Source organism: Salmo salar, chromosome ssa04 (assembly GCF_905237065.1).
Source record: "Salmo salar chromosome ssa04, Ssal_v3.1, whole genome shotgun sequence".
Classification (NCBI taxonomy): Eukaryota; Metazoa; Chordata; class Actinopteri; order Salmoniformes; family Salmonidae; genus Salmo; species Salmo salar.
Window position 1 is genome coordinate 44,365,023 of NC_059445.1, and position 17,674 is coordinate 44,382,696.

Here is a 17,674-nt window from a genome sequence, read left to right on the forward strand (position 1 = left end):
CCACTGGTGGTCGACTATAGGCCTACAGCCAATATAATAATGAATCCGCCGCAATGAGCGCTTCTTAAGAAATGATGTCACTTTGGAATGTTCCCTCAGCTCGCATTCAATTCAGCAAATTAAAGTTAAAACTTCAACCAATAAGGTGCATGAAAGCTACTCTAACCAATCGGAGGAGGGGCAGAGGAAACAATATTGCGTTCGGGGGGTGTAGTGGGCAAAATAGAATTGATCCGAACTGCGATTGCCCTGCAAAGTCAGTGTGCCAAACATCAGCAAATCGCAAATGGACGGATCCGTCAGAGCCGCGAAGGATGGTGGAAAACTCGCTGCCGTAGAAAGCCATAGAACGCAAACTATCCAAAACGAGCTTTAAACGGGAAAGAGCTGGATGCTTAACTCAACATAACCAATTTTTACTCGTAGGCTACATCATAACCTTTTGCAACATCGGCTCTGTCCGAGGACTGCGTAAAGGTACTGGAAAGGTTCTGGGAGCAAGAATGGAGCGGGCGCCAAGCTCAAGCCCCAGCGGCGTAAATCAGCCCTCACAACCTCCCCAGCATGAACCTATTAGTTTCGGCATTGACCAAATTCTCAGTGGTACCGACCAGGACGGTTCACAGAACACCACCAGGAGTGGTTCGGATACTGGGAACTTCACAAGTGGAGGAAGTTACCACCTCGGTAGTCCAAGTGGAGCCAGTGCAGCGCCCTTCACTTCGCTTTCCGGTTCTTTCCATGGAATCGCATCATCATACGAGGAATCAAGTGCATACGGAGTGAACTTGACTTTCACCCCAGGTGGGGTGATACGAGTCCCGGCGCACAGGCCGCTGGCCGCTGCAGTGCCTCCTCCTATAGCCAGCGCGGTACCCGGGATAGGCAGCATCAGCTTCCCCTGGATGGAGAGCAGCCAAAGATTCGCAAAGGAAAGATTTGCAGGTAAACTATCTCCATTCAATGTGTAGGCTATTTTAGTCCAGGGGTGGCTTAATCTGGGACTGGGTAACCGGCCCTAAAATCACATAGTTGGGATGTACTGCAGCAGACCTGATAATCACCAGGCTGTGGTCATTTCCATTTCACCCCGGTAAATTCAGGGTTTTCATAAGTTTTAGCCTATTATTTTTCAAAGAGGAATTTTCGTTTCACTCATGGAGTTTAAATGGATTTGACCAGGTCCACAAATAAATTATACAAAACTAGTCGAATCAGTTCACCAGATTAACTTGAATTGTAGCCTAATTCTGAAAGCTTTATATTGAGGGAAAACACGGATAGAAATAACATCAACAAGAACATAGCATGCAAAGAAAATGCAAACAGATCAAAATAAGGAAACACTGAATTATTAATTATACTATATTATCTCATATTTCAAAGTAAGGTTTAACCTAGCTCAAAGGAGAAAGACTAACATAAAAAAAGCTTTAAAACATGCGGTAGAAATACTGCCCGAATTAGGTTCGTTCTCTCAAAGCGATGCGTTGGGCACAACGTTACTTTGCAAGTTGCACTATTAAAACTATGTCAATATAACAATAAGCACACTTTTCATGCAGATTTTACCACACAATTGGACAAGAAAATATGACTAATATAAAAACGCAACCCGTGTTATTGTAATAAATAAACACACGCCTATTTCACCGGAAGACCAAAACTGTATACTCCCATTAAACTATAATTATTTCACTTTTCATCCATTTAGAACCGTTTATGAAAAGAAACACCTTTTATCCAAATGTGGAATTAATATTTCGATTTAGATCAATAGGAGGGGTGTGCTGTTATCGAAAGTGCTCAGATACATTGCACAAGTGTTTCAGACTTCTTCGTTGGCTATTAGCTACATCACTTGTCTTTAACAACTCGACCTAATTCTGTTACTACTCAAGGAACCGTTTTTGCTTGGGTTTTGAATCCTGTGTGTGTGTGTGTGTGTCTTGCTAAACGGGACATATTATAATGCTAAGTGTATTATGATGATGATGATTATTATTGTTATTATTACTAAAATTTGGCCTATAATTAATCATTATTATTATTATTTCCACAGAACATATACAGTTATTGCAGTATTTTTAAACCATAATTTGGGGTACTAGAAGGGGTAAAGCCTTTCTGTTTCTATTTATTCAAACTAAATGTTTACTTGGAAATGTTAAATGAACTAACAGTATAAAATACTTGAAAGTTACTAAGCTATTCCTACATTGATAGAAATTAGAAATTATATAATTGGCCAATACTTATGGTAGGCCTACTGTTTGCCATTGTCACGTTGTAATAAAATAATTGTAAATTTGACACTTCAGGGAAAAAAGTAAAATAGGAAACCTCTTCATCTGTAACGTAAATGATTTTTTTCCCAGTCTGTCTCAGTGGATGCCCTATAACATGTATCAGAACCTCTGTTTTTCTTCTGGGGGGCACTATGTAAAGTTTCATTAATATTGCAGAAGGGTTATAGATGATGGCCTGTCAGTGTTTTGTGACAAAAGGAAGAAACTCTCCACATCAGAATTGAATGGGGAAAAAACACTCAACCTCTTTTCATCGACATCATCAACATTATTGACTGTCAACATGTCTTCATTTTCTGAATATACAGCCCTACTACAGCAATGTCTGCTACTACTAGGCAATAACCCACTGTGTAAGAGGAAATATAATACAACGATCTTTTGAGCAGTACTTTAATCAACTAACCATGGACTCACACTGAATTGATCATTTTGCCATGTTTCAAAATAAATAAGAATAATTTAAACATATGCTCAACTTGGATTTTCCGTTGATTAGAATTAGATTACAATTACTCAAAGAAAAAAATTGGCCTCTAAAGACCCATAAAACACCTATAAAACATATTCAGCTGTACTCCAACATTCCACCTCTGTGAGAGAGAGGGAAGGGTGGTATATAGGTCAAACCAATGAGCATGTACATTTCTTTTGATTATAGTATCAATTTAGAGATTTCCATGCGGACTACAATGTCCTTCAACAAATTGAACTCAACATAAGATCTTGTGAACCTGTGCATGACCTGCTTTCTTTCTTTGTCCAATGTCCGCCCCCCCCCTCCACACACACACACACACACACACACACACACACACACACACACACACACACACACACACACACACACACACACACACACACACACACACACACACACACACAGCTGCACTGACACCATTCACAGTGACCCGGCGGATTGGTCACCCCTACCAGAACCGCACCCCTCCGAAGAGGAAGAAGCCGCGGACATCTTTCTCCCGGGTGCAGATCTGTGAGCTAGAGAAACGCTTTCATAGGCAGAAGTACCTGGCCAGCGCTGAACGGGCCGCTCTCGCCAAGACCCTCAAGATGACCGACGCACAGGTCAAGACCTGGTTCCAGAACCGCAGGACCAAGTGGAGGTGAGACACTGGGCTGGAGAGGGGAGAAGGGGAAAGATTAGTTGTTTTCTGAGTGGTGTCTCTGGAGAAAGATGAGGATCTAGTCTACATTTACTCTAGAGTGGTCAGCAGAGAAACATATAATCAGTTACCACTTTCTGATGTTAATTTACAATTTTAAAAATGATAGCTTGAATACAATATCCGCAGTAACTTTGACTTCTAATACATGTTATAGAGGTGTGTTAGGTCCCAAGCTAATTGTGCATCAATGCTAATGGGAACTCAATAACTCAGGTGCGCAAAACCTAACAGGCATATTCACTCCGCTTTATGCTACTGTACAGCTCAGCCTCACAAACACAACCATGACCCTCTACAGCAGGGCTGGGCAAACTTTTGGGTTCAAGGGCCACATTGAAATTTCGAAATTCAACAGAGGACCGCACTGTTTGTCAAAATCAATTTAGGTGCCAGAAAAAGGGCAGTCATTAGAATAATATAAAAGTCCATTATAATTTCTCCATACTTTCTATCTAGTTTTAGACGTTGAAGAGTGGCCGGGAGTGTTTTTCTAACACAACACGGCAGTTTTTTTACTCAAACCTCGAGCGGGCCGGATTGAATGAGCTTGTGGGCCGGATCTGGCCTATGGGCCATAGTTTGCCCACTCCGCTCTGCAGTCAGGACACAAGACTAGGGACAGTCCATGGATTATGGTTTTCCTAACACCCGTTCACTCAGCTCTATAGAGTATCATTAATATTGGACAAAGTGTTTGGATCAAAGATTTTGTGACATATGGAAAATATGGCTTGACAGTTTTGGAGATAAAACATTCAGATGTAATAGCTTAACCAATAAAGTATTAAGTGGATCACTTGCACACTCACACAATCAAATGTAATGTAGGGACACAAAATAAATGGTGATGTTATATCACGAAGGAGCATTCTTGGAGCAATAAACCTGAATACAATAAACAGTGTTAAGAGAGTTAGTTTGAAAGAGCTAGCTTTATGAGTATTGCAAGGCATGGCTCTAATGTCATATGTGTTGGATTGGTTCAGTATTAAGATGTGCCTACTGAAGTAGGCTTATCATTTCACTCATAACAAAAATGAATTAGCTTATATTATGTAGGACTAGGCTAAATCTATGTGAGCTATGTTGACACACATATCTGCATTTTTTTGACAAAGAAAACCATAGGCTATATAGCCAAAAAGTGTACAACTAGCCTACAACATGGTAATATCAGCTGAGTTTCCGCAAGGTCTGAGAGAAGGGAGGGACAGCTAACTTTCCAAAATTCTACACACTTTGCTAAGGGGCAAACAGAAACATTTGTTTTATAGCTAATCTCATGTTATTTTACACATTTTGCCATGACGCTGAGAGAAAATGCTGCAGTTTTTAAATAATTTCCTGCAAATCCACATATTTTGCTATTTTTATTTATTTAATCTTTATTTAACCTGGAAGGGCTCATTGAGATTTGAAATGTCTTTTTCAAGAGCGTTCTGGCCAAGATAGGCAGCACCAAGTCTTTACACAATTACAAACAGACAACTACAGGTAATGAGGTAATCTAGTAGTACCTGTAGAAAAACTACAGGTAATATAGTAAAAAAAACATAGAATTCACAAGAGTATAACAAAATCACAAAACAGCAAATTAAAAACATTGACAGGTCAGGGAATCAGCCTCAAAATCCTTCATCAATGATTTAAAAACACCAATCGAGACATGTTCTTCCAGTTTAAAAGTATTTTGTAAGGCTTTCCAAGCCGATTGCGCTGAGTACATAAAAGCCCTTTTACCAAATTCAGTTCGGACATTTGGAACACTTAGCAGGATAAAGTCCTGCGAACGAAGAGAGTACCCACCACATTTCTGAACAATAAAAATGCCCAAATAAAATGGTAGTAAACCCAAAATGGCTTTATAAATAAAGTATTCCAGTGACTGAGCCAATGATTGACTAGAGAAGGCAAGCCAATCGTTGTATATAAAGTGCAGTGGTGTGTAAAGGTTTTGTAGTTTAAAATAAATCTCAATGCTTCATGGTAAACGGTGTCAATTGATCTCAAACACTGAGTGGAAGCATTCATATATAAAATATCCCCATAGTCTAGTAAAGGCATAAATGTAGCTGATACTAACCTCTTTCTGGCTTCAAAAGAAAAACAGGCCTTATTCCTAAAATAAAATCCCAACTTCAGCTTCAATTTTTTAGAAGTTTGTTGAATGTGCAATTTAAAAGAGTAGCCATCATCAATTAAAATTCCAAGATATTTATGTGAGGTTACAGTCTCAATCTCATTGCCCTGACAGGTAGTAATAGGTGAAAGGTTCAGAGGTCTATTTCTTTCTTTATAAAACACAGTTACTTTAGTTTTGTCAGTATTGAGGATAAGCTTCATTTGACAAAAGGTATGTTGAACAGTATAAAAAGCAGTTTGCAAGTTCTGTAAAGCTTTTGTGAGAGATGAGGCACAACAATAAATAACAGTATCATCAGCATAAAAAGGAAGTTGCGCATTATGCAACATTTTTGTCTAAATTATTTATACAAATAATGAATAAAAGGGGACCAAGTACAGAGCCCTGGGCACACCATCACAGACAGACAATTTAACAGACATGAGCCCATCAAATTGAGTGCACTGAGTTCTATCAGACAGATAGTTAGCAAACCATGCAACTGCATGCTCCAAAAGACCTACGCTCGACAATCTCTGCCTCAGTATAGCATGATCAACTGTATCAAAAGCCTTAGAGAGATCAATAAAAAGTGAAACACAGTGCTGTTTTTTGTCAAGGGCTTCAGTGATTTCATTTAAAACCTACATGGCTGCTATAATTGTGCTATGCTTCTTCCTGAAGCCCGATTGGTACATTGATAAAATAGAGTATAAAAACTATTTTAGCTGCTCACTAACAAGGGTTTCAGGCATTTTCGCCAGAGGTGACAGCTTTGAGATTGGCCTATAATTATTTAAAAGAGTTGGATCTCCACCTTTTATAAGTGGTAGGACAAATGATGATTTCCAGATCTTTGGAATTCCATTACATTCCAGTATCATTTGGAGCAGAGAGAAAAATGTGCAGTTTTATAGCTAATCTCATGCTATTCTACACATTTTCCACTGAGGCTGAAATAATTTTGTATTTTGAAAGGGGGGGGGGCATACGCCAGTGGGTAATATCATTATGAAACGTAGCCTATCCTAACCTACCGTATAGGCTAAGAATTTATTTTGCCTGGTCATCAGCTGCGGACACACTGTTGCGCTCACAGTAGCTTTGGCCTACACACTGTCGAAAACAGATGTCAGGCTCAGTGCAAATTTATCAAACGTAAATACATGCAACATTGTAGCCTGTTATGAAACAATTTGGTGCTCGATTAATGTCACTGAAATACACTGAACTGTTTTATATTTCCAGAAAAATTTGCTTACGTGATGATTTTGTCATCTAGTCTAGCTACTGCACAGGTTGCCGCTGGAAAACGTCAAAGGTCAAACAACGAATAATAAATTACCAATTTGATACGTTTGCAAATAATCAATACGTTACTATTTTTAGAACGAATAATAATAATAATAAAATTTCTTATAGTGGTTTCTACAAAATATAAAACATACACAGAAGGTTCTGTTATCTATATTATCTGCAAGATTATCTGCAAGAGTTGCTCCATCTTGAGTGCAATAATGTGCAATCATGTTCTGTTTGGCAACACAGGTCAGTGTCCTCTCTGGTCTCTCCCATGAGTCATTATGGCTCATGCCAGTGTGATGTCTCTCCTGCTCTACTGAATCAACCATGTGATAGCTGCTGACAGGTGGTCGTCGTCAGTATCCCTGTTCTAATGTTGGCCTTGATGTCTCTGGGCGCGTCACTTTTTCTGTCTGTGTAACCAATTCCTCTAACAGTGAATCTTAATAAGTGTCCTGTCTATGTCTGTTCTGTCCCTGTCCTCTCCCTACCCGCCCTGTCTTCGTTGCCAGGCGACAGACAGCTGAGGAGAGGGAGGCGGAGCGTCAGCAGGCCAATCGGCTGATGATCCAGCTGCAGCATGATGCCTTCCAGAAGTCCTTGAGTGACTCGGTTCCGTCCGATCCACTCTGCATCCACAACTCCTCCCTGTTCGCCCTGCAGAACCTGCAGCCGTGGGCCTCTGAGGAAGCAGCAAAGATGGGCCGTGTCCCCGCTCTAGTGTGACCGGGACAGGGTTGGTCCCTCTGGACATTACACACTCGGACTGGCCAAAATGCTTACTGACTGATATCTAAGAAACTGCACAAAGGTGATCGGTGAGCAAATTGAATTGAATGATTTATTATTGTCTTTCCAGAACATAGCCAAATTGTGTCCGAGGGAGTCTGAAGATTAAACAAAAACTCCAGTTCCTAAGTACCCTGATATGATCTGGACATGCAGAATGTTTGCTGGGTCCTTTGTGTCAGACACATCCTGGGTGGTAGCCTATGAGCTGTGGCGATGTACGTGACACACGTCACTGAGCCAGCCCTATAATTCCAAACGGACATATTGACTGACTGACACAGCACAGATTGGCTCATCTGTTTCTCCCACGTCCCATCTGTTCCTTCACCACTACAGTTACACTATCAGCTCTGTGCCCCTGCATCTCAGAGCCGACCGGTCTGCAAAGGATGAGAAAATGGATGGGAAACAGAGAGAGATAATACACTAATGTTCAGAGAATATATAAAACGTTGTTGTTGCATGGAATCAATCTCATCATCCTCTCATTTTCCATCTTGAATTCCATCTAATTGTTTCCTCTTTAGACTGCTAGTTAGCAGGATTTTTGTACTGGGTGGAGACGGACTTAGGCAACACTGATCCTAAAAAGCCACTGAATGTATTACATGCTTTGATTCCAATCTATTAACACTCTGAAGCTCAATTAGGCTGAATAATTACATTTGAATAAGAAGGCAAACTATAAAACCAGATAGCCACAAGTGAGATATTGTAGAATCAACTGCTTACTGTTCTATTGGGCAAGTGTTTAGTGATGTCTGGACAACCCAGATACCTGCTACCTCTTTGAACAGCATCCACCCGGAACACTAGCAAGACATCAACTTTTTATTTCTATATATATCTAACTCATTGAAGGGTTAACACACAGCTCAAGGGCTATTTTAGAATAATAACATTTGCCAGTGGGACAAGAAGCAATCCAGTAAAAGAGGAAGCTAATTATTTATAGTGTTGTTTTATTCATGCCAGGCTGGACCCATTCACTGGGAAGTGTGGTGCATGAGGGTGGTGTATCAGACCTGAGAGGTGGAGAGTCTGGTTGACTTAGTTCAAATGTGGTGTAAAAGACTTTGTTGTATGAGTCATCTGAGAATATTTGAGGCAGTGTAACAGATGGATGATAACAGCATCTCTCCCCATGTATCATACTTTGTATTTGATAAATATGTAAATAACTAAACAAAACCTAATAATAAAAAAAAGCATTCTCTTGTTTTAGCTTTGAATCACTCTTTATTTTTCAATGCCCTTCTGTTGGTCTCCGTAGCTATGTTGTTGTTTACATATAAAGTGGAATGTCTGCAGAACATGCTCATTACGCTCAAATACAATGCAAACAAAAACAGCAGCAGAAAGATCGATACCACTAACGTTCTCTCGCACACAAACACATTGACCAGGGAGGATTTAGCCTACGACAGATCTAAGGCACTTACAGGGGGAGATCCACAGAGACCATAAAAAGGCTCTCCCCATTAAACCCCCCCCCCCCACTCCCTCCCTACTGAGTGCTGTTGACTCACATTCAGCTGACCTGGGGGGAGATTGATAGGTCTCAGTGCTGTGTCCATTATGAATGTGGTGAAAAATGGGACATCACAAAAGATATCTCAGCATCCCCATATAAAGCTGCAGAATCCCCAATAGCTATTTAGATAGGCCTATTCATACTCATACACACTAGAGCTGAGCAGACGTGATGGTGCAAGAGGACGAACCCTCTTCCTGATAGTCTGAGAGGCCATTAGGGAGAGCAGCCATTAATAAAGCCTCTCTGCTCAGGATAATTGATACAGGAAGTCTTCTGACCTCCTGGACCTGCTCCAGATCTGGGGGGGAGGATGAGATGAGATCACCCCTCAGGGATGCAACACAACCAAGGCTGTCATCAAAGGGCTTACTTATACACCAGCCCCCTCTGCTGGCCAGTCTATAGTGACTCATAGGGGAATGAGATTGTGTGACATTCCAAACCTATTGAATGAGTCTGTCAACCTTATTTGGGACCAAAGCAATACAGAAGATGCATAGTGGTAGTTGGGTTACTGGCTGGTGTCTTGTATTTGTCAGAGTGAGGCAGTGGAGAATGGGTCTCCCTGTCAGATACTTTGAACAGGGCTAAAACCATACTTTAAGGTGTCATTCCATGAAATTATGTCCCAGACATTTTGTGTAAATGTTGATAAAACATTTAACAGTTGGATAGCATAACACATCGACCCCGTTACGATAGATCAATAGGTTAGAAATGCTCCAATAGGGTCATGCTCGTCTTCAATTTCCCCTCTCTGCTGCACACAAGCTTCCATTACCTGTCAGTAGGGGGAGGGGGGTTGTTAATGGCTAATTTAAGATGAAAGTCAACCCACTCAATTTTATAGTAACTTTTCTTAAGTGAACCTCAAGATGAGAAAACATGTATATAGCAAGAACAAGAGAGCCTAGTGGACACCAGTAGTCAGCGAGAGGGCAAGGTATGGACACTCACCGTTTCATGTCACCTGGTAGGAGCCAGGTATATCAACAGAGCGCAGCCCGAGACGTGAAAATATACAGATTGCATTTCTGTGAATCAAAGCAAACTTCAATCGTCACATGCGCCAAACAAGTGTAGACCTTACCGCGAAATGCTCACTACAAGCCCTTAACAGTGCAGTTCTCTGCATCGTAGCGTTATCGAATTGTCAACAATGGACAGGTCTGCCCAAGGAAGGAGTAACAGTGCCGTCTCAGTTCACGGTGGTGTGCCAAACGCAAAGCAGATGTCTGCCAGACATCTAGGTTTATTTCATGTTCGGGCCTATTTATCAGAGTAGGCCAATAGTTTATCCTCAAAATTCCTTCAGAAATGCATGTTTTATGTAATATTGTAGTTCATACTTCTGCGCCTATATTACGAGATTAAATGTCCTGCAGAGGCTCATTTAGAGGATTTCATCAAAGGCTTCACACTGAAATTCTATCTAGTCAACCATCAATAACAAAGCCAAAAGCCAATCTTCCCCAGCACTTTAATTGTGGATCAGAATATTTCTGTGGATGGAGAACTGCTCATATACTTCATGTATAACAATTAAAACAGAAATGACATGCATGTTTAATAGAATATTTTTACTTTCAAATGACATTCATGTCAACAGGGAACTAGCTGCTTCACTCTACCCTTACTGCAAAAAATATAAACTATTGAGAATTTCTCAAAACCGTTCAATACAACGCTTGGCCAAAAGTTAATGTCTCAGACCTTAAAGAGCCTACCATCTGGACGGGAAGGACAAGCGTCGACAAACTCAACAGCTTATGGAAGAGACCACTTGTCATTTCACTTTACCCATCATTTAAATAATTCAAAATGAAACAAACATGAACAGATATCTTCCAAAATGCCAGAGGGACAGTTCTGACAAACTGACCGGACTTCAGAATGCCACGTACAACACAGTAAAAAGGGTTTAATTTACACATTTACAAAATGCAAAGTTCAAAATGGGTTTCCCCAGGTCCGTCCACATGAAAGTTGGAATAGTACCACCCATCCCATCCTCTGGGAGAGGGTGATGCTGGAAGGGCCAGGGGTGATGGGCTCAAGTCTTATTAGCTCCACACTAGCTGGGCACTGGACATGAAATGCTGCAGCAGTTTAGAGTAACAGCACAAGGCATTGATTCAAACATGGGAAGGGCCAAGAGAGGGCAGAGTAGGCAGGCAGGGGATTGATGAAATGGCTGAAGTAATCAAATTTAAAAAAAAGTTTAAGAAAAAAGTTATTTGCTGTCTTCAACAGTTTGTCTCCACTTCCACAGTTCCTCTATGGTCTGAAAAAGATTGGGGGGAATATTTACTGAAGCATAATCATAACTGTAACTGTCAGAAAACATGTCATTGATGAGAGCTCAGAACTTCTTAGAGGTATTGGTGATTTTCCTCATTGCTGATCAAAACCAAAATAGTCTTCATTGCTCTTTAGTGGTGTTTCGATTCCCTGACAGCACTACGGTCATTCATTTCCCAAACATTCAATTTAAACTGTGTTCTTCACAAACATGATGTCCCAGAGCAGCATTAACATACCTTGGTTTCTGTGACTTTGAAGCTGTTCTTCACAAAGCTCTCAAACTTGGGCTGGAGTTTAGGCAACTTCCCTCCCTGAAATAGCAAGACATTACATTAGTCTAGATATTCAGAAGTGTCCCTAGTCTTTCGGTTAACAGTTCTTTAGCATACATCAGATAAGATCAGCTAATCAATGTTAGAAGGCCTGTGTATTTCCAGATTATATCATACACATGAAGTGTTTTATAATCCAACAGACACCAACCTTCTCCACAGTCACCATCATCTTGGCCTTGAGCTCAGAGATGTTGAGACCTGGTTTGGGGGTCTGGGGAGTTTTGGCAGTTACTTTGGGGGTCTGTCCATTTTTAGGAGTTTGTCCACCCTTGCCCTTGTTGTCAGGGGTCTTTGCCTGTGAAAACCAGACAAATTGTTAAAGACATGTAACATGACTAACATGCAGCACTACAATAATGCTCTCAGAAACAGAAGTGGCCATCTTTAGTCTCAGTCTTTTGGTAAGCAGTGTTGAAAACGCATCAGTAGATCATCAGCTCAACAAATATCATCTTCGACTAGATGCCATGTTATAGTAGGGCAAAACATGTGTAAGAGGACTAACCTGTTTTCCGGCTGGTGTGTTGGCTTTCGAGCCCTTTCCATTGTGGGCAGGAGTCTGAGGTTTGGACGGAGTCTTCTTAGCCTGATAAAAACAGCAAGGTTTCTTGTGACATTTTCTATGCTTTCTCGAGGGCAGAATGAGCATAGGCTTAAATAAAATACACTCACCTTAACAGGAGATTCTTCAGCCTCACTCTCTTCATCCTCGTCATCATCATCCCTAAAGAGGAGTCACATGTTACAACTCAACTCTTTATAAAACCTCAGCGAGGAGCAGGCGCTTTAGTCAAACAGACTTACTCCTCATCGTCATCATCCTCGTCGCCAACGTCCATCTTCATCTTTTTCTGTGAAGGGGAGAAAGGGAAGGACATGGTTAGGTGCATGGAGGTGAGGATGTGTGTAGCAAGAGCAAAGACTGGGAACATTCTAAGAAATGGGAGTGGCCGACATCAGTCTCAGTCTTTTGGTAAGCAGTGTTGAAAATGCTTCAGTGGATCATCAGCTCAACAAATATCATCTTTGACTAGAGGCCAACGCAACAGTAACGCAGGAGATATTTACACTGACAAGTGATTTCCAGCCAGTGTGTTGGCTTTAAGGCCAGTAGTCGGGACTAACCTGAGATTTAAGAGCCGGTGCTGATGCAGGCCTTTTTTTGGACGTTTGTACCTCTTCTTCCTCCTCATCATCTTCATCCTCGTCAAAAGACTGGTCTCCTCCCATCACTGGTGGAATAGTTTCAGTTAACTTTGAGTAGATAGGCTACATTCGCCATACAAGGGAATAGTCATCTTCAGTCTCAGTCTTTTGGTAAGCAGTGTTGAAAATGCGTCAGTAAATCAGCTCAACAAATATCATCTTCGACAACGGATGCCATGGCAGCACCAAAGAAACCATGGGAACAACCATGGGAACAACACCTATAACAAAGTCATACTCACTGACAAGATGCTGGCCACTGATGTGGATTGGCCCGGAACCAGCCTTGAGACGGAAAACTGCTGGGGGTGTGATTGCGAACCCACCAAGACACACCTGCAAGACACAATTAACATGAACACTACACAGGCCATACAACCACAATCCCTCACTCAGGGATGGCACAGCAGTATTGATGATACTCTAGGTTTGACTACTCACACTTGGCAGGGTGGAGGGTTTGAGCGAAGCCAGCACAGCTTTAACCTTCTGACCCTCCGTGTCCTGTCCTTCCACCTCCACGATGTGCAGCTCATCCTTGGTGCTGAGGTCCACACACAACTAAGAGCAATCGACAAGAGACACCAAGTTTAGAAATTGTTTCTCATTCCTATGAGGAAAAACAGATGTATATTTTATTCTGCAGAAAGACAGCTGTAACACTCACCATCCTTAAGTCTAGCTGGTGCTCAAAGTCATCCTCTTCTGGGTTGAAGACAACATCCTTCCCAGATTTCAACTCGCAACCTGTTGAGAAAAATAGTAAATTAAAAAAGGGTAAATTATGTAAGAGAAAATGATGCAGTGCTATCAGCAAAGGGATCCAACGTTGGGGTGTGCAACATGTGGGATGCCATAGTGTGGTTTCAGGCCTTGTTTAAGACAGTTAAATAGCTGATACAAAAAGACTCAATAGAACACTAATATTTTATTAAATCCGTTTTATTTCTTCTTTGGCTGGAGAAAAAGCCTGCACCCAAATCGGTCCTGGTGGAATAAGGTCGTCTACCCTGGACATATCCTTAAAAGGTAGACTGAGGTGAGGCAAACGTGGGCCACCAACCCACGTGGTTGAATGCGCACGTGCACCCTCACCATGTCAATGAAACTAGCTAGCCAACTAGGTAGGTAGACAGGCCATTAAGCAACAATTTTTTGGGTCGCTTAACTACACAATTTACAAAGACATGTGCCACGTTTTATTTAAAAAAATGTTTGTCCAATCAATTTCAATCTGGAACGGTTACCCCCAAATCATTGACAATGCGTGCCATGATCATTGCACTTCAAATACTACCTCCATAAAGTGGAATAATTATAAACATAACTTTAGCCAACAATAGAAATTTGGCCAATGTTCACAAATTCGTTTCGCGCTGCATGGACATTATCTAGAGGGCCTTGTGCGCCATCTTTAAATAAAGCACGTGTTGAGAAATTTGATACGCATGGAGGGGTACCTAGCCAGTGAGAAGCTAATGTCCGTCACAAATAAGTCTGGCCCAGTTAACGTTAACACAAAACATACAAATCAACCGGGACACCAAGACCCTCAAAACATAACTCAACAAATTTGGTCTCAAGATGCTTGACTAGCTAGCTAGGATGGCTAGCCAACTAAAATTAGCTCACATGTGCTAACTATCGGCTAGCTGGCTAACGTTAGCTAAGTTGAGATCTCGTGGATAAACTACAGAGTTGATAACTGGGTAAGCAAGTTCCATTACCAAATAGTGTAATGCAATGGTATTTAGACCATACGTTGATGAAAGTCCGATATGTCCCCCATTGGAGCTACAACTAACGTTACTGGTAAAGTTTCCTAATTGTGCTACTATTAGCTTGCTGTACCTCGTGTTGCTTGTGTCTGATGAACAGCATTTTTTTTTCTCGATACAGTAGCTAGCTTACTGATATGTTCATTAAAATAAAGTTCTCCCGAAAAACTATTGTTAGTTCAAATAGAGTATCTCACCATAGAGAAAGGTCTGTGGTCCCATTTGTTCCTCGTCCAGACCGTTCATTTTCTTTGCTGAGACAGGGCACTTCGAAGATCATGAAAAACTGACAGGCCCTCTCACTACGCAGACACAAGACCCGGGCTCAATCGCCACGCCTTCTTTCTTCTTCTATTGTATTATGGCATTCCGCAAACACACAGAGGTGCATGCTGCCACCTACTATGTGGGGTGAAAAACTGGGGAACTTCAACGCAGAAAAAAGAACACGGGGAAATATGGATGTATCAGTGCTAGAGGTCACTACAGACCCTGGTTCGATTCCAGGCTGTATCACAACTGGTCGTGATTTGGAGGCCCATGGGGCGGCGAACAAATTGGCCCAGCGTCGTCCAGGTTAGAGTTTGGCAGTCATTTTTTATAAGAATTTGTTCTTAACTGACTTGCCTAGTTAAATAAATACAAAAATTCACCATAAGTCACATAAATCCATGATCTGTAAATATATTCAACATAGCTCATAAATAAAACTACAATTTGAACTAATGCCGAACAGTGTGAGCAAATGGCTTGCTTCCGAAGCTAAGCAGGTTTGGTCCTGGTTGGTCCCTGGATGGGAGACCAAATGCTCCTGGAAGTGTTGTTGGAGGGCACCCTTTCCTCTAGTCTTAAAAAATATCCCAATGCCCCAGGGCTATGATTGGGGACATTGCCCTGTGTAGGGTGCAGACTTTTGGATTGGATGTTAAACAGGTGTCCCGACTCTCTGTGGTCACTAAAGATCCCATTGCACTAATTGTAAGAGTAGGGGTGTCAACCCCAGTGTCCTGGCTAAATTCCCAATCTGGCCCCATACCATCATGGTCCCCTAATCATCCCCAGTTTACAATTGGTTCATTCATCCCCCCCTCCTCTCCCCTGTAACTATTCCCCAGCTTGTTGCTGTAAATGAGAACGTGTTCTCAGTCAACTTACCTGGTAAAATAATGGTTAACTAAATAAAAACAATTCTGTGCTTTACAGAATAAAAAAAATTCTCCATTCCATTCATTGGGATATACTTTGTGTCACGTGATGCACAGCTGAAGCTAATTGGCCAAATAATTTGTCTAACTCTTTCCAACTGCGAACACCCACGTCAAACTACACCCTGAAATGAATTCACTTTTGAATTCACTCATGGCCGCGAGTGTTTCTTAATGAACCAAATCTAAAACAAGGGCAAATCCGGAAGTTCAGCCACCCTTTAAGATTCTGCATAATTTAAGGCAGACACAGGTCGCTGAAGCTGTAAAACAATAGTGTGGTCCAGAAAAAAACCCTAGAGTACAATACAACAATCTGCTCAAAGGTCTTTGCTTCGCAAGAGAAACTCTTTCAGCAAACCTTTCTTATCCACTTTGAGTCATGATATTAGGTGTTGTAGTGGCGATTCCCTATGAACTGCCACTGGCATAGGAGAGCGGTCCATAATGCGTCCACAAACAGCTTTCCTAACGTTACTCTTTTGGGGTGAAGTTCCCATTTATTGCGTATATAAATAGCTCCAAAACACATATTCCTATACAAAAGGTGCAGAGAGAAGTGTTCTATAAGCTATATATGTGATACAGTAACAACTGTATGTGCTCTCCTCGCCTGTGATAACTCTTCCTGGTCACCTGTGCTACCTATATACACACATGAGACCAGTGACCCCAACATATGTTGTGAATTGTGATAACCCTTTCCTCTAGTGTACAAAACAGGTCAAAATAACCCTTGAAATACAACATATACATACAACTCATAAACAGGCCAAAATGGCTCCTACACACCAGCCCCTAATTGTTCTCTGACTTAGGAAGAAACAATTATACAAATGCAAAATAAAAGAAAAGTATCCAACAATGTATGAGTCTTCACGGAGGGACGATCTTCAGGTCCAGAGGTTGCTAGCACTTAGCCCCAGCTCAGCCTATAACAAGGTAAGCTTGGTTGTAGGTTAACAGGGGGTGTGCAATCAATAATGGCACACTAGCTGTAGTATTTAGTTTTGTCTGTAATAATAGTTATAGTCTTTGTTGTCTGACATAGTAGTCAATGTAACAATGATGGGTTGTCCAGCTATTTTAGACATAAGGAAGCAATTTGTGAGTTTGTTTACTTGACTGCAGTGCTGCTAAAGGCTTTGTTCTTAACTGACTTGCCTAGTTAAATAAAGGTTAAATAAAAAAAATATTTTAAAAAGGAACTTTGAAGGCTGAGTGTGGCATTCCTGTTGTTGTTGGTTAGCTAGCTAGCTACTTCACCCCAAATTGACAGTAGTGAGTTCTAGCGACAATAAAATGGTAAACCATTTCTCAGAAGTCAGAACACTCAAGAGACAAAGCACAGCCCCAAAGCATTGGGAGTGGCTAACAAGCTGTTGCATGGTTTGAAAACCAGGCATTGCTTGCAAGCAAGCCTAAATGGAACAGAAAATAGCTAGCTGAATTTCTAACTTTTTAAAATCAGATAACACACCAATTTCTTTCCTCCACACTAGTCGGGAAAGAGTGCTTCGCCCTGCAAACAAATTACATATTGAAAAATATGATTTGCAACATTTTTCATTAGCTGGCTAGGCAGATCACCACTTCA

The 17,674-nt window shown here is 41.2% G+C and overlaps 2 protein-coding genes and 1 non-coding gene across 4 annotated transcripts; 1 reads left to right on the top strand and 2 right to left on the bottom strand.

Moving 5' to 3' along the window:
• The first annotated feature begins 212 nt into the window (after positions 1-212).
• Positions 213-8,936, top strand: LOC106603212 (T-cell leukemia homeobox protein 3). Its single transcript, XM_014196565.2, has 3 exons — positions 213-945; positions 3,196-3,433; positions 7,433-8,936. Exons 1-3 carry the CDS (start codon positions 504-506, stop codon positions 7,644-7,646), a joined length of 894 nt encoding a protein of 297 aa, XP_014052040.1. The 5' UTR covers positions 213-503; the 3' UTR covers positions 7,647-8,936.
• Positions 8,937-10,712: 1,776 nt separating this feature from the next.
• On the bottom strand, positions 10,713-15,246 carry LOC106603211 (nucleophosmin). Of its 2 annotated transcripts, none has more exons than XM_014196564.2 (11): positions 15,070-15,246; positions 13,762-13,841; positions 13,536-13,655; positions 13,337-13,430; positions 13,014-13,120; positions 12,693-12,739; positions 12,561-12,612; positions 12,394-12,474; positions 12,037-12,183; positions 11,790-11,864; positions 10,713-11,533 (listed from the first exon to the last, which is right to left on the bottom strand). In XM_014196564.2, the coding sequence occupies exons 1-11, from the start codon at positions 15,116-15,118 to the stop codon at positions 11,483-11,485; spliced, it is 903 nt and encodes a 300-aa protein (XP_014052039.1). In that variant the 5' UTR covers positions 15,119-15,246; the 3' UTR covers positions 10,713-11,482. The 2 variants fall into 2 exon arrangements, with proteins under 2 accessions (XP_014052039.1, XP_045572913.1); XM_045716957.1 differs by having other exon boundaries at positions 10,713-11,559.
• LOC123742590 (small nucleolar RNA SNORD61) lies at positions 11,608-11,678 on the bottom strand. The gene has a single exon (XR_006769744.1). It is a non-coding gene; the product is annotated as a small nucleolar RNA SNORD61 (small nucleolar RNA).
• Positions 15,247-17,674: the final 2,428 nt, after the last annotated feature.

What these genes read in the sequence shown, in the direction of transcription:
- LOC106603212 (XM_014196565.2), top strand. Translation starts at nt 504, where the DNA reads ATGGAGCGGGCGCCAAGCTCAAGCCCCAGCGGCGTAAATCAGCCCTCA. An exon ending in CGCAAAGGAAAGATTTGCAG is followed by an intron (nt 946 to 3,195) that starts GTAAACTATCTC and finishes ACACACACACAG; the next exon opens with CTGCACTGACACCATTCACA. An exon ending in AACCGCAGGACCAAGTGGAG is followed by an intron (nt 3,434 to 7,432) that starts GTGAGACACTGG and finishes CTTCGTTGCCAG; the next exon opens with GCGACAGACAGCTGAGGAGA.
- LOC106603211 (XM_014196564.2), bottom strand. Translation starts at nt 15,118, where the DNA reads ATGAACGGTCTGGACGAGGAACAAATGGGACCACAGACCTTTCTCTAT. An exon ending in ACCACAGACCTTTCTCTATG is followed by an intron (nt 13,842 to 15,069) that starts GTGAGATACTCT and finishes TTTTCTCAACAG; the next exon opens with GTTGCGAGTTGAAATCTGGG. An exon ending in ACCAGCTAGACTTAAGGATG is followed by an intron (nt 13,656 to 13,761) that starts GTGAGTGTTACA and finishes GATTGCTCTTAG; the next exon opens with TTGTGTGTGGACCTCAGCAC.